This window comes from Tachyglossus aculeatus, chromosome 4 (assembly GCF_015852505.1).
Source record: "Tachyglossus aculeatus isolate mTacAcu1 chromosome 4, mTacAcu1.pri, whole genome shotgun sequence".
NCBI lineage: Eukaryota > Metazoa > Chordata > Mammalia > Monotremata > Tachyglossidae > Tachyglossus > Tachyglossus aculeatus.
Window position 1 is genome coordinate 9643171 of NC_052069.1, and position 16730 is coordinate 9659900.

Consider the following 16730-nt stretch of genomic DNA (forward strand, 5'->3'; position numbering starts at 1 on the left):
ATCCCAGGAGTTTCTAGTTGACAACATCATTTAGTAGAAAGAGCCCAGGCTTGGGAGTCAGAGGATGTGCGTTCTAATCCCAGCTTCGCCACTTGTCTGTTGTGTGGCCTTAGGCAAGCCACTTAACTTCTCCGGGCCTCAGTTACTTCATCTGTAAAATGGGGATTAAAACTGTGAGCCCCACATGGGACAACGTGATTACCTTGTATTGACCACAGCATTTAGAACAGTGCTTGACACATAGTAAGCGCTTAACAAATACCATTATTATTATTATTACCATTATTATTATTATTATTAAGGCCAATGGACTAGTACAGTGCTCTGCACATAGTAAGCGCTCAATAAATACGATTGAATGAATGGCTGGGAAGAGAAGGGTTGGATAGAGAAGGATAAATAAGGTCATTATGTTGGGCAGACTTGTAGCGTGGCTCAGTGGAAAGAGCCTGGGCTTTGGAGTCAGAGGTCATGGGTTCGAATCCCAGCTCCGTCTCTTGTTAGCTGTGTGACTTTGGGCAAGTCACTTCACTTCTCTGGGCCTCAGTTACCTCATCTGTAAAATGGGGCTTAAGAATGTGAGCCCCCCGTGGGACAACCTGATCACCTTGTATCCTCCCCAGCACTTAGAACAGTGCTTTGCACATAGTAAGAGCTTAACAAATACGAAAATTATTATTATTACTTGTAGCTGCTTAATGTATCAAAATTCCATGACCATATTTAGGTCTGTGCAGGTAAAATATTTTTGCTTGTGTGCCTGACTTCCCTGAATGCAGGCTCACCTCAGTTTTCTTTAGACTTATTGTCTGATTTGGTGAAGCTGTACAATCATTCACGTATCTTCTTGGGTATGAGCATCTGGGGTTTAGAGCCCGGGCCTGGGAGACAGAGGACCTGGGTAACAATAATAATAATAATAATAATAATAATAATAATAATAATAATAATGGCATTTGTTAAGCATTTACTATGTGTGAAGCACTGTTCTAAGTGTGAGCCCGTTGTTGGTAGGGACCATCTCTATATGTTGCCAGCTTGTACTTCCCAAGCGCTTAGTACAGTGCTCTGCACACAGCACTCAATAAATACGATTGAATGAATGAATGAATGAAGGTGATCAGGTTGTCCCACGTGGGGCTCACAGTCTTCATCCCCATTTTACAGATGAGGGAACTGAGGCTCAGAGAAGTGAAGTGACTTGCCTAAGGTCACACAGCAGACATATGGCGGAGCCAGGATTAGAACCTATGACCTCCGACTCCCAAGACCATGCTCTTTCCACTGGGTCACGCTGCTTCTCTTGGATACTAATCCCAGCTCTGACACTTGTCTGCTGTGTCACTTTGGGCAACTCACTTCACTTCTCTGGGCCTCAGTTTGCTCATCTGTAACATGGGTATTAAGACTCTGAGCCCGATATGGGACAGGGACTGTGTCCAAGCTGATTACCTTTTATTCATTCATTCAATCATATTTTTTGAGCCCTTACTGTGTGCAGAGCACTGTATTTAGCACTTGGGAAAGTACAATACAAGAATAAACAGACATATTCCTTGTGCACAATGAGTTTACAGTCTAGAAGGGAGAGACAGATATCAATTCAAATAAATATGGACATAAGTGCTGTGGTGCTGGAGAGGGGACGTGAGCAAAGGGAGCAAGTCAGGGTAATACAGAAGGGAGTGGGAGAAGAGGAAAGGGATGGCTTTCTCTGAGAAGGCCTCTTGGAGGAGGTGTGCCTTCAGTAAGGCTTTGAAAGACGGGGAGAGTCATTGTCGAATTTGAGGAAGGAGGGCATTCCAGGTCAGAGACAGAACACTGCCAAGGAGTCTGTGGCAAGACAGGTAAGATGGAGGCACAGGCTAGGTAGTAAAAGGAGAGTAGGTAGGTGAGGTAGGAGGTGGTAAAGTGGTGGACAGCATTAAAGCCAATGGTGAGGAGTTTTTGTTTGATTTGGAGGTGGATTGGCAACCACTGGAGTTTTTTCGTCATCATCATCAATCACATTTATTGAGCGCTTACTGTGTGCAGAGCACTGTACTAAGCGCTTGGGAAGTACAAGTTGGCAACATCTAGAGACAGTCCCTACCCAACAGTGGGCTCACAGTCTAAAAGGGGGAGACAGAGAACAAAACCAAACATACTAACAAAATAAAATAAATAGAATAGATATGTACAAGTAAAATAAATAGAGTAATAAATGTGTACAAACATATATACATATATACAGGTGCTGTGGGGAAGGGAAGGAGGTAAGATGGGGGATGGAGAGGGGGACGAGGGGGAGAGGAAGGAAGGGGCTCAGTGTGGGAAGGCCTCCTGGAGGAGGTGAGCTCTCAGTAGGGCCTTGAAGGGAGGAAGAGAGCTAGCTGGGTGGATGGGCAGAGGGAGGGCCTTCCAGGCCCGGGGGATGACGTGGGCCGGGGGTTGATGGCGGGATAGGCGAGATCGAGGTACGGTGAGGAGGGGAGGGGAGTTTTTTGAGGAGGGGATGACGTCCACAGCGATTTTGTAAAAAAAAAAATGGTCTGGGAAACAGAGTGAAGTCTGTACTAGAATGAGGAAGAGACAGAAGACTGGGAGGTCAGCAAGGAGACCAATACAGTAATCCAGGCGGGAGAGGATGAGTGATTGGATTAGTACGGTAGCAGTTTGGTTGGAGAGGAAAGGACAGATCTAAGTGATGTAGTAAGTGCTTCGGAAATACCATCATCATTGTCATCATCATCTACCTACAGTAACTGAGCCCCCCCATTCCTCTCCCCCTCCCCATCCCCCCCACCCTACATCCTTCCCCTCCCCATAGCACCTGTATATATGTTTGTGTATCATCATCAATCGTTATTTATTGAGCGCTTACTATGTGCAGAGCACTGTACTAAGCTCTTGGGAAGTACAAATTGGCAACATATAGAGACAGTCCCTACCCAACAGTGGGCTCACAGTCTAAAAGGTGGGCTCACAGTCTAAAAGTGTATATGTATGTTTCCCTTCTAGACTGTGAGCCCACTGTTGGGTAGGGACCGTCTCTATATGTTGCCAACTTGTACTTCCCAAGCGTTTAGTACAGTGCTCTGCACACAGTAAGCGCTCAATAAATACAATTGAATGAATGAATGTACAGATTCATTACTCTATTCATTTTACTTGTACATATTTACTATTCTATTTATTTCATTTTGTTAATATGTTTTGTTTTGTTGTCTGTCTCCCCCTTCTGGACTGTGAGCCCGCTGTTGGGTAGGGACCATCTCTATATGTTGCCAACTTGTACTTCCCAAGCGCTTAGTACAGTGCTCTGCACACAGTAAGCGCTCAATAAATACGATTGAATGAATGAATGAATGAATGAACTATTGAATAAATATTTCTAGGATTTTGGATGAGAGAAATTCCCAGACGTGTGGCCTAGTGGAAAGAGTTTGGGCCTGGGAGACTGAGGACCTGTGTTCTAATCCCGGCTCTGCCAAATGCTTGCTGTGTGACCTTGGACAAGTCACTTCTCTGTGCCTCAGTTTCTTCATCTCTAAAGTGGAGAATAAAATACTAGTTGTCTCCCTCCTACTTAGATTGTGAGCCCCATGTTGGCAAAGTGTAGGCAGTGCCAGATCCAGAAGTGTGTGTATGTGTGTGTGTGTGTGTGTGTGTTGTGTATCTATACAACAAGAGTGAAGTAATCGGAATTATTAGTCCAAAGCTAGCTCATGTGGTCAAACAGCTCAAAGTTTAGATCCCTTTCTATTAAGCCTGAGCAGTGCCTGACCCTTAATAATAATAATGATGATGGCATTTATTAAGCACTTACTATGTGCAAAGCACTGTTCTAAGCACTGGAGAGGTTACAAGGTGATCAGGTTGTCCCAAGGGGGGCTCACAGTCTTAATCCCCATTTTGCAGATGAGGTAACTGAGGCACAGAGAAGTTAAGTGACTTGCCCAAAGTCACACAGCTGACAATTGGCAGAGCTGGGATTTGAACCCATGACCTCTGACTCCAAAGCCCGTGCTCTTTCCACTGAGCCATGCTGCTTCTCATCTTAAGGTGCAGTGTTCTGCACACAGTGAGTGCTCAATAAATACGATTCAATGAATTATATTCTGGCAAGTAGCAGATCTTTCATTTCCCTCGGGGGCTGGGGGAATTTTCCCAAAACATCTGACAAAATGTTATTTCTTCCAGACGGCTTGCCAAGCAGACTTCGAATGTGAGAAGACACCACGTTTAAGAGGTTAGTGAAGACATTCGGTAAAATGTGGAGTGTTTTCTTAGAAAAATTCAATATTGTCTGATTTAAAGAGGATCTCGGGGAGAAATCAGCCAGTAGCCTTTATCGAGTGTGTGCAGAACACTGAACTAAGGGCTTGTAAGAAGACAACAGGATTGGGCCCTCAACGAGAGACAGTCATAAGAGGTAGGAGGGTGGGATGTCTGTGCCAAAGTGTTAGCTGTCCAAAAGTGCTGCAGTGCCAGTTGAGGGGAGATAGTGGGTGGGGAGATGGGAGCTTAATCAGGGAAGACCTCCAGAAGGAGATGTAATTGCCGAAGGACTTTGGAAGTGGGGAGGACTGTGGTCTGGCAGCTATGAAGGGGGAAGGCTCTCTGGACAGGAGGGAGAGTTGAACCTGGAGCATAGAATGGAGAGATGAGAAAGGAGCACAGTGAGTATAAGCTTCAGAGGAGAGAGGATTTTTGAGGTGGGGTGTCGTGGGAGAGGAGTACCTCAGTTTCTGCTTCCGTAAAATGGGGATAAAAATACCTGCCTTGTCTCCCCACCTCTGAGGGTTGTTGTGAGGGCTGAAATGAACTAATTAATGTGAGAGCGCTTTGGTAATAAAAGCGCTACATAATACCATGAGAAGCAGTATGGCTCAGTGGATAGAACATGGGCCTGTGCGTTAGAAGGACCTAGGTTCTAATCCTGTTCCTCCAATCAATCAATCAATTGTATTTATTGAGCACTTACTGTGTGCAGAGCACTGTACTAAGCGCTTGGGAAGCACAAGTTGGCAACATATAGAGACAGTCCCTACCCAACAGTGGGCTCACAGTCTAAAAGGGGGAGACAGAGAACAAAACCAAACATACTAACAAAATAAAATAAATAGAACAGATATGTACAAGTAAAATAAATAAATAGAGTAATAAATATGTACAAACATATATACATTTATGCAGGTGCTGTGGGAAAGGGAAGGAGGTAAGGTAGGGGGGATGGAGAGGGGGACGAGGGGGAGAGGAAGGAAGGGGCTCAGTATGGGAAGGCCTCCACTTGTCTGTTGTGTGATCTTGGGTAAGTCACTTCACTTCTCTGCGCCTCAGTTGCCTCATCTGTAAAATGTGGAGGAAGCATGTGAACCCTATGTGGGGCAGGGACTGTGTCCAACCTGATCAACCATTATTATTATTATTATTATTTATTATTATTATAAGGAACGGGGAGAAGCTGATGGCGGTGAGGAGTTTCTGCTTCACGCAAAGGGGGGTGGAAAACAAAGGTTTTTGAGGAGTGGGAAGCTGTGCCCAGAGCGATGCTTTTAAAAATAATATAGGCAGGAGTGTGAAGCAGGAACTGGAAAGGGGAGAAATGGGAGTCAGGGAGATCTGCCAGGAGGCTGATGCAGTGGATGAGTCTTAATATATCAGGTGCTCGCACCCACGTGGTAGCACTTTAAATGGAGAGGAAGGGTTAGATTCTGGAGATGTTTTGGAGCTAGAACTGACAGGATTTGATGACTGCCTGAAGATGGGGATTGAATGAGAGTGAGGAATCAAGGATAATGCCAAGGTTTTGGGCTTGTGAGACTGGGGAGGTGGTGTTGTTGACTGACTGAATGTGTGGGTTGAATGAGAGAGATTAATTCATTCACTCATTCATTCATTCAGTCATATTTATTGAGTGCTTTCTGTGTGCAAAGCACTATACTAAGTGCTAGGGAGAGTACAATATAACAATAAAAACATTCCCTGCCCATGATGAGCTTACAGTGCAGAGGAGGGGAGACAGATATCACTACAGATAAATTACAGATACAGACATAAGTGCAGAAGCAGCATGGCTCAGTAGAAAGAGCCCAGGCTTCGGAGTCAGAGGTCATGGGTTCAAATACCAGCTCTGCCAATTGTCAGCTGTGTGACTTTGGGCAAGTCATTTCACATCTCTGCGCCTCAGTTACCTCATCTGTAAAATGGGGATTAAGACTGTGAGCCCCCCGTGGGACAACCTGATCACTTTGTAACCTCCCCAGTGCTTAGAACAGTGCTTTGCACATAGTAAGCACTTAACAAATATTATTAATGTTAAGTGCTGTGGGGCTGGGTGGGGACGAACCAAAGAAAATGCCAAGGTTTTAGGCTTGTGAGACAGCAAGGGCGGTGTTGGTGTCCACAGTGATGGAAAAAGGCAAGTAGAGAGGGTCAGGGGGTAGAGAAGCTAAGCCGGCAGGCAGAATAAAAGAGTGTACACCAAGCAGAAAACTGGGTGAGGGAGACTTTGATTTGTGTCAATCTTTGGCACAGATTTGTATGGTTTTCTTACGCTGACGTACGTTTAGCTATGACTTGTCAGGACTCCCAGAATTCTGTGGAAATGTGGGTGGCACGACGATTTCTAGGGTGCAATCACACATCCCTAGGCTTCAGAATTTCCAGCAGGTGCCGGGTACGCTCTGCCTGTCTCACAGCTCGGGATGTGGATGAGAAACAAATTCAGTCAGTCGGTCAATTGTATTTACTGAGCGCTTACTACGTGCAGATCATTGGATTAAGCACTTGGGAGAAAACAATGTAACAATAAACAGACAAGCACTCGATAAATATGATTGAATAAACAATCAACAGGCATATTTGCTGCTCACAACGACCTTACAGTCTGGAGGAGGAGACAGACAGACATTATTCATTCTTTAATCGTATTTTTTTGGTGCTTACTATGTGCCAAGCACTGTTCAATAAATACAATGGAATGAATGAATGTTCTAAGCACTGGGTTAGATACAAGGTCATCAGGTTGCCCCACATGGGGCTTACAGTCTTAATCCCCAATTTACAGATGAGGTAACTGAGGCACAGAGAAGTTAAGTGATTTACCCAAAGTCACACAGCTGATAAGTGGCAGAGCTGGGATTAGAACCCATGACCTCTGACTCAGACATGCTGCTTCTATGACCCAAAAGCCATTCCCAGAGTCCTACAACCGATTCACCCATATCAGAGTGGGGTCTCATGTGGCCCCTGGGCCCTCATCACCTCCATCTTTACTTTTTCAAATCTCAATTTCTTTGCTTTGGAATCCTTCTCCCACTCCCTTCAGCATCACCCTGACTTGCTCCCTTTATTCACTTCCACCAGCCCCAAAGCACTTATGTCCATAACTGTCATTTATTTATTCTGTCTCCCTCTCCAGACTGTAAGCTCATTATGGGCAGGAAATAAGTCTGTTTATTGTTGTATTCTCCCAAGCACTTAGTACCCTGCTCTGTGCAGAGCAAGCGCTCAAAAAATAGAGAAGCAGCGTGGCTCAGTAGAAAGAGCCCTGGTTGGGGAGTCAGAGGTCATGGGTTTTAATCCTGGCTCAGCCACTTGTCATCTGTGTGACCTTGGGCAAGTCACTTAATTTCTCTGTGCCTCAGTTACCTCATCTGTAAAATGGGGATTAAGATTTTGAGCCCCCGGGGGACAAATTGATCACCTGTATCCTCCCCAGCGCTTAGAACAGTGCTTTGCACAGAGTAAGCACTTAATAAGTGCCAAAAAATATGATTATGTATATGTATACAGTGTGTATAAATCACTGTACTAAGCGCTTGGGAGAGTACAATATAACAACAAATAGACATATTCCTGCTCAAAACGAGCTCACAGTCTAGATGTTTCCCTTATTATTAAGTGTCGTTCACTCGTTTCCAAATCGTAACGACTCCATGGATATACTTTCTCCAGAATGTCCTGTCCTCTGCCACAGTCCGCAAATTTTCTAACGGTTCTTCCATTATCACTGTTGTGGTCTCTATCCATCTAGTTGACAGTTTGCCTCCTCCATGTTTTCCCTGGACTCTTCCTAAAAAATAAAGTTTCCCTTACCTGTAACTAATTTTATTGTCTATTTCTTTCAATAGATTGTAAGTTCCTTTAGGGCAGGAAACATGTCTACTTACCCTATTGTATTCTCCTAAGTGCTGGGCACAATGCTCTACACACAGTAAGTCCCACAGATAGATTAACTTCTTATCTTTTGCTGCAAGTCAACCTCCTCCCCACCAGAAGGAAGTCCTGTAAAGAAGGTTCTGAAAATCAAACTCCAGCTTATGATCTTGGAGATTCATTCGGTCAGTCAGTCAATCGTATTTATCGAGCGCTTACTGTGTGCAGAGCATTGTACTAAGGACTTGGGAAGTACAAATCGGCAACATACAGAAACGGTCCCTACCCAACAACAAGCTCACAGTCTAGAAGGGGGAGACAGACAACAAAACAAAACAAGTAGACAGGTGTTAAAACCATCAAAATAAATATAATTATAGCTATATATACATCATTAATAAAATAGAGTAATACATATGTACATATATACACAAGTGCTGTGGGGAGGGGAAAGGGGTAGGGCAGAGGGAGGGAGGGAGGGGGGCGATGGAGGGAAGGAAGAGGAGAGGAAAAGGGGGGGGGCTCAGTTTAAGAAGGCCTACTGGAGGAGGTGAGCTCTCAGTAGGGCTTTGAAGGAAGGAAGAGAGCTAGCTTGGCGGATATTTGGAGGGAGGGCATTCCAGGCCAGGGGAAGGACGTGGACCAGGGGTCGATGGCAGAACAGGCAAGAGCGAGGCCCAGTGAGGAGGTTAGCGGCAGTGGAGGAGTAGAGTGTACGGGCTGGGCTGTAGAAGGAGGGAAAAGAGGTGAGGTAGGAGGGGGCGAGGGGATGGAGAACTTTAAAGCCAATAGTGAGGAGTTTTTGCTTGATTTGAAGGTTGATAGGCAACCACTGGAGATTTTTGAGTTTAATAAACCTTCTCATTCATTCATTCATTTATTCAATCATATTTATTGAGTGCTCACTGTGTGCACAGCACTGCACTAAGCGCTTGGGAAGTACAAGTTGGCAACATGTAGAGACGGTCCCTACCCAACAGCGGGCTCACAGTCTAGAAGGGGGAGACAGACAACAAAACAAAACATATTAAAATAAAACAAATAGAATAGTAAATTCTATTCTAAGCGCTGGGGAGGTTACAAGGTGATGAGGTTGTCCCACGGGGGAGATCACAGTCTTCATCCCCATTTTCCAGATGAGGGAAGTGAGGCCCAGAGAAGTGAAGTGACTTGCCCAAAGTCACACAACTGAAAAGTGGCAGAGACGGGATTTAAACCCATGACCTCTGACTCCAAAGCCCGGGCTCTTTCCACTGAGCCATGCTGCTTCTCTTATCCAACCCTGACTGAATTAAGGCCCAGATAAGACCACAACACTCAGCACAATCGAATAATAATGATAGTGCTAAGTGCTAAGTTCCAGGTACTGTACTAAGCACTGGAGTAGATACAAGCTAATCAGGTTCCACATGAGGCTCCCAGTCTAAATCCACATTTTACAGATGAGGGAACTGGAGCCCAGAGAAGTGAAGTGACTTCGCTAAGGTCAAACAGCAGACAAGTGGCAAAGCCGGGATTAAAACGCAGGTCCTTCTGATGCCCAGGCTCTATCCACCAGGCCATGCTGCTTCTCTAACAATAGCAGTGTGGTATCTCTCTGTCTTGCCTTTCCAACCAGTGTGAGAGGTGACAACCAGAGCTGATGTGTGGATACTCATTCAGTCAATCAGTGACATTTATTGAATGCCCGCTGTGTGCAGAGCACTGACCTAAGCACTTGGGAGCATGTAGTGGAAATTAGCATATCTAATACTTGAGAAGCAGTGTGGCTTAGTGGCAAGAGCACAGTCTTGGGAGTCAGAGGTCATGGGTTCTAATGCTGGCTCCACCACTTATCAGCTGTGTGACTTTGGGCCAGTCACTTAACTTCTCTGTGCCTCAGTTATGTCATCTGTAAAATGGGGATGAAGGCTGTGAATCCCACGTGGGACAACCTGATTACCTTGTATCTACCCCAGTGCTTAGAACAGTGCTTGGCACATAGTAAGCAGTTAACAAATACCATCATTATTGTTATTATACTTCACCTCATGTTGTCTCCAATCTACCAAATTCAATCAGTCATATTTATCAAGTGCTTACTGTGTACAGAGCACTGAACTAAGCTCTTGGGAGCATATAACATAACAGTAGAAACTTTCCCTGCCCTCACCGAGCTTATAGTAACCCAAGTAACTTCAGTTCCAGCTTGCTACGTTCACCCTCATACGCATGGACATGATCTCAATCCAGCCCACCTTTCCTTTCTGCCGCTGATTTCATAATCGTATTAAGCATTTGTTCATCAAATCATATTTATTGAGTGCTTACTGTGTGCAGAGCACTGAACTAAGCACTTGGGAAAGTACAGTAAACAGACACATTCTCTGTCCATAAAGAGCTTACAGTCTAAAGGGGAAGACAGACATTTATATAAATGAATAAATGAGAGATATGTACATAAGTGCTGAGGGGCTGGGACAGGGGGATGAATAAAAGGAGCAAGTCAGGGCGATGCAGAAGGGAGTGGAAGAAGAGGAAATGGGAGCTTAGTCAGGGAAGGCCTCTTGGAGAAGATGGGCCTTCAACAAGGCTTTGAAGAGGGAGAGAGTGGTTGTCTGTAAGATTTGAGGAGGGAGGGTATTCCAGACTAGAGGAAGGATGTTGGTGAGGAGTCAGCAGTGAGATAGACAAGAAAGAAGGTACAGTGAGAAGGTTAGTATTAGAGGAGTGAAGTGTGAGGGCTAGGTGGTAGTAAGAGAGTAGTGAGGTGAGGCAGGAGAGGGCAAGGTGATTGACTGCTCTTAAACCAATTGTGAGGGATTTTTGTTTGATGTGGAGGTGGATGGGCAACCACTGAAGTTTCTAGAGGAGTGGCGAAACACGGCCTCAACATTTTTGTAAAAATGATCCGGGCAGCAGAGTGAAGTGTGGACTGGAGTAGGAAGAAACAGGAGGCAGGGAGGTCAGCAAGGAGGCTGCTACAGTAATCAAGCTGGGCAAGGATAAGTGATTGTATTAACGTGGTGGCAGTTCAGATGGAGACAAAAGGGTGGATTTTAGTGATGTTGTGAATGTGGAACCAACAGGATAATGTGATTGTGTTGAAAGAGAGAGGAGTCAAGGATAACATCAAGATTAAAGGCCTGTGAGACAGGAAGGATGGTGGTGCCATCTACGGTGATGTGAAAGTCAGGGAGAGGACAGGGTTTGGGTGGGAAGATAAGGAGTTCTGTTTTGGACATGTTATGCTTGAGGTGATGGGAGGACATCTGAGTAGAGATGGGGAAATGCGAGACTGCAGAGCCAGACATCAGAGTGAACTATGGCCTGGAATGGGGAGAGACAGGAGGATGGGACATCACCAAGGAGGCTGATACAGTAATCAAGGAGGGATAGGATGAGTGACTGGATTAATGTGTTAGCAGTTTGGATGGAGAGGAAAGGGTGGATTTTAGTCATGTTGCCAAGGTGGAAACGACAGGATTTACTGATGGGTTCAATATGTGGGTTGATCGAGAGAGGAGAAGTGGAGTTTTAGAATTTTTTTGTCACACGGAACATTCCTAGAAAATGTTAGTGTACCAGAAGCCTATCTACATAGTCTTTACGCTTTTCTGATTTTTCAGTGGTATTTATTAAGCAAGCCAAGCTCTGGTGTAGGTTCAAGATAATCAGACTGAACCCTGTCCCTACTTCATCGAAAATATTCAGATTTTGCAGGTGAAGAAACTAAGACCCAAGGAGATAAAAATAACTTATCCAAGGTCATCCAGCAGGCAAGTGAGACTAGAACCCGAATCTCCTGCCTCTCAGGTCGTTGCTCTTTTCCCTAGGTCACATTTCCTCTCATTCAGATGGACGATGATGTCTAGGTTAACTGATGAGAGGAGTCATTCTGAACGTATGGGAGAACAAAAACTCTGAAGCAATTCATCGTGGTCTCTCCGACTATTCAGAGGCACTCGATCTATTTGAAAGTCACAACACACACTTCTTTTAAATCAACTCTGTCTTCTCCTCTCTGTTCAGCTGGTTGGTTTTGCTCGCTGCTTGAATTCTGTAACCCAGAACTTTAAATTGTGGACATCACCACTATAATCAATATGAGGAAGGACAATTGGAAGGTTCTTGGAGACAGTTGTAAAATCATTATTTCCCAGAAAAGAGAATGACAAATTCAGGCTCTAAGAGAGATTTCTTCAGTGTATGAATTTCGGGTCAGCCTTATTATTCTGAAAAAGCATCCTCTAAGTTAATGCTTAGATAATAGGATGGCTAAAGAATTCTTATCCTAGCTATGTGCCATTTTCCCAAATACTTACACTGATTGGCTTATAGCCTATGGTGTGTACATTTGAAATCTAATACTATTTGACACATTAAGGACTTACTGTGTATGAAGCCCTAGGGTAACTGCAGACAGAACAGATCAGACATAGTTCCTTGTCTCTTTTCGAGTCAGTCAATCGTATTTATTGAGCTCTTAGTGTGTGCAGAACACTATACTAAGCGTTTGGGAGAGTACAGCAATAAACAGACACATTCCCTGCCTACAAGGAGCTTACAGTTAAGAGGGAGCTGGCCATTCATAAGAGAGAGATGGATAAAGATAGTGGGAACAGCCAGAAATGCATGTGATCATTTTTGTCTCCTAGTTTTTAAGAATCCCCTCTCCACAGAAATCAATCAACTCTATGAATCTTTCATTCAAAGCACCTGACCAGCTGGTGACATTTACCACAGATAAATCATTCTGAACTTCCTTAAGTGAATGCTACATTCAGAGAATGTTTGAAATTCCATTAAACATATTTTTCAAGTTAATTCAATCATATTTATTGAGCGCTTCCTGTTTGCAAAGCACTGTACTATCTTCTTGGGAGAGTACAATATAAAAAGACTAGACTGTGAGCCTGTTGTTGGGTAGGGACTGTCTCAATATGTTGCCAACTTGTACTTCCCAAGCGCTTAGTACAGTGCTCTGCACACATTAAGCGCTCAATAAATATGATTGAAAGAATGAATGAACAACAGAACAATTCCCTACCCACATCGAGCTCACAGTCTAGAGGGGGAGAGTGTAGGCACCTTCCCAATTAGAGGCCTGTTGTGATGAATATCTTGAGCTTAGCTAAAATTACATGTGATGATTTAAGTAAATTATATGTGATTATATTTATACAAATATATATATATATACAGTGAAGCAGTGTGGCCCAGTGGATAGACCATGGTCCTGGGAGTCAGAAGGACCTGGGTTCTAATCCCGGCTCCATCGCTTACCTGAGCAAATCACTTAACCTCTGTGCCTCAGTTCCCTCATCTGTAAAATGGGGATTGAGACTGTGAGCCCTACAAGGGACAGGTACTGTGTCCAACCCAGTTACTTTGTATCTACCACAGCACTTTTTACAGTGACTGGAATATAGTAAACACTTAAACACCACAATTACCATTATTATTTATTATATATCATCATCATCATCATCATCAATCATATTTATTGAGCGCTTACTGTGTGCAGAGCACTGTACTAAGAGCTTGGAAAGTACAAATTGGCAACATATAGAGACAGTCCCTACCCAGCAGAGGGCTCACAGTCTGAAAGGGGAGACAAAACCAAACATACTAACAAAATAAAATAAATAGATTAGATATGTACAAGTAAAATAAATAAATATATATGTAATTATACATAACTGGGACAGAAATTTTCAAACTATATGAAATGGTTTTGGGTTGGGGAATAGTGGAATGCCATATTCTTGCTCTAAAGAGAATTTTTCTGAATGTTTTTGTAATGCTAATAGTTATGGTACTTGTTAAGTGATTAGTTTGTGCCAAACATTGTACTGAGTGCTGGGGACAGTTCAGGTTCATCAGGTTGGACACAAGTCCCATCCCACATGGTGCTCACATTCTAGGAGAAACAGTGTGGCTCAGTGGAAAGAGCATGGGCTTTGGAGTCCGAGGTCATGGGTTCAAATTCCAGCTCCACCAATTGTCGGCTGTGTGACTTTGGGCAAATCACTTCACTTCTCTGTGCGTCAGTTCCCTCATCTGTAAAATGGGGATTAAGACTGTGAGCCACACGTGGGACAACCTGATCACCTTGTATCCCCTCAGCACTTAGTGCTTTGCACATAGTAAGTGTTCAACAAATACCATCATTATTATTACTGAAGGGGAACGTAACACATAGGGGCACTTTGGGAAGTAGTGTGGCCTAGTGAAAGAGCACGGACATGGAAATCAGAGAATGTGGGTTCTAATCCTGGCTCCACCAATTGTCTATTGTGTGACCTTGGGCAAATCACTTCACTTCTCTGTGCCCCAGTTACCTCATCTGTAGAATGAGGATTAAGCCTGTGAGTCCTTTGTGGGACAGGGACTATATCCAACCCGATTATCTTGAATCTACCCCAGCACTTACAACACTGTTTGGCACATAGTAAGCACTTAACAAATACCATGATTATGATTATTATCATTATCATTAATAACAAATACCAGAAAAAAATAAGACCCACCTTTGAGTTTCAGAAAATAGATCAAAGATAGACTGTACGCTGGTTGTGGACAGAGAATGGGTCTGTTTATTGTTCATTCATTCATTCAATCATACTTATTAAGCACTTGCTGTTTGCAGAGCTCTGTACTAAACACTTGGGAAAGTACAATACAACAATAAACAGTGACAATTCCTGCTCACAGCGAGTTCACTGTCTAGACTTTGGGGCGACAGACTTCAATACAATGAATAAAATGACAGAGATATACAGAAATACAGAGAAGCAGCATGGCTCAGTGGAAAGAGCATGGGCTTTGGAGTCAGAGGTCATGGGTTCAAATCCCGACTCTGCCCGACTCTGTCAGATGTGTGACTTTGGGTAAGTCACTTAACTTCTTTATGCCTTAGTTACCTCATCTGTAAAATGGGGATTAAGACTGTGAGTGCCCCGTGGGACAACCTGATCACCTTGTAACCTCCCCAGTGCTTAGAACAGTGCTTTGCACATAGTAAACACTTAATAAATGCCATTATTATTATAAGTGCTGTGGGGACTGAGAGGAGGGAAGAACAAAGGGAGCAAGTCAGGGTGATGTAGAAGGGAGTGAGAAGAGAGGAAAAAAGGGCTTAGTCCGGGAAGGCCTCTTGGAGGAGATGGGCCTTCAATAAGGCTTTGAAGGGGGGAGAGTAATAGTGTGTCGGATTTGAGAAGGAAGGGGGTTCCAGTCTAGAGGCAGGATGTGGGCAAGGGGTCAGTGGCGAGATAGACGAGACTGAAGCCCAATGAGGTTAGCAAAAAAGGAGCAAAGTGTGTGGCCTAGGTTTTAGTAGGAGAGTAGCAAGGTGAGGTAGGAGGGGGCAAGGTGACTGACTGCTTTAAAGCCAATGGTGAGGAGTTTTTGTTTGATTCGGAAGTTGGATAGGCATCCACTGGAGATTTTTGAGGAGGGAGGTGACATGTCCTAAATTTTTCTGTAGAAAAATGATCCAGGCAGCAGAGTGAAGTATGGATTTGAGAGGGGAGAGGCAGGAGTTTGGGAGGTCAGCAAGGAGGCTGATGCAGTAATCTAGGTGGGATAGGATGAGTGAGTGTATTATTATAATATAAGATAATTGCAAGATAATTGAGTGCTTTAAAGCCGATGGTAAGGAGATTCTGTTTGATGCAGAGGTGGATGGGCAACTACTGGTGGTTCCTGAGGAGTGGAGAAAACGGACTGGACGTTTTTGTAGAAAAAATGATCCAGGTGGCAGAGTGAAGTAAGGACCGGAGTGGGAAGAGGAAGAAGGGAAGTCAGTAAGGACTGGTAAGGAGGCCTGTATAGAATTAAGGTGGGATAGGATAAGTGCTTGGACTAATGTGGCAGCAGTTAGGATGGAGAGAAAAGGGCGGATATTAGCGATGTTGCGAAGGGCGAAATGAAATGATTTAGTAATGGATTGAATGTGTGGATTGAGCGAAAGAGAGGAGTCAAGGCTAACGCCAAGATTACGGGTTTGTGAGAAATGAAGAATGGTGGTGCCTCCTAGAGCAATGGGAAAGTCAGGGGAAGAACAGAATTTGGGTGGGAAGATAAGGAGTTCTGTTTTAGACATGTCAGGTTGGAGGTGACGGTGGGACATCCAAGAGATGTCTTGAAGGCAGGAGGAAATATGAGACTGCAGAGACGGAGAGAGATACGGGCTCCCTTCAAGGCCCTACTGGGAGCTCACCTCCTCCAGGAGGCCTTCCCAGACTGAGCCCCCTCTCCTCCTCCTCCCCCTCCCCATCCCCCCACCTTACCTCCTTCCCCTCCCCACAGCACCTGTATATATGTATATATGTTTTTACATATTTATTACTCTAGTTATTTATTTATTTTATTTGTACATATTTATTCTATTTATTTTATTTTGTTAATATGTTTTGTTTTATTCTCTGTCTCCCCCTTCTAGACTGTGAGCCCACTATTGGGTAGGGACCATCTCTATATGTTGCCAACTTGTACTTCCCAAGCACTTAGTACAGTGTTCTGCACACAGTAAGTGCTCAATAAATACAATTGAATGAATGAATGAATATGATTATTCTATTGTGCTTTCCCAAGAACTTAGT

General features: G+C 44.1%; 1 protein-coding gene across 1 annotated transcript in view; it reads left to right on the forward strand.

Moving 5' to 3' along the window:
* Nucleotides 1-16730, forward strand: part of C4H4orf50 (chromosome 4 C4orf50 homolog) — a 159041-nt gene that overhangs the window by 67643 nt on the left and 74668 nt on the right. The window contains 1 exon segment of the mRNA XM_038745438.1: nucleotides 4183-4231. Within this exon segment, the coding sequence (XP_038601366.1) occupies nucleotides 4183-4231 (49 nt within the window).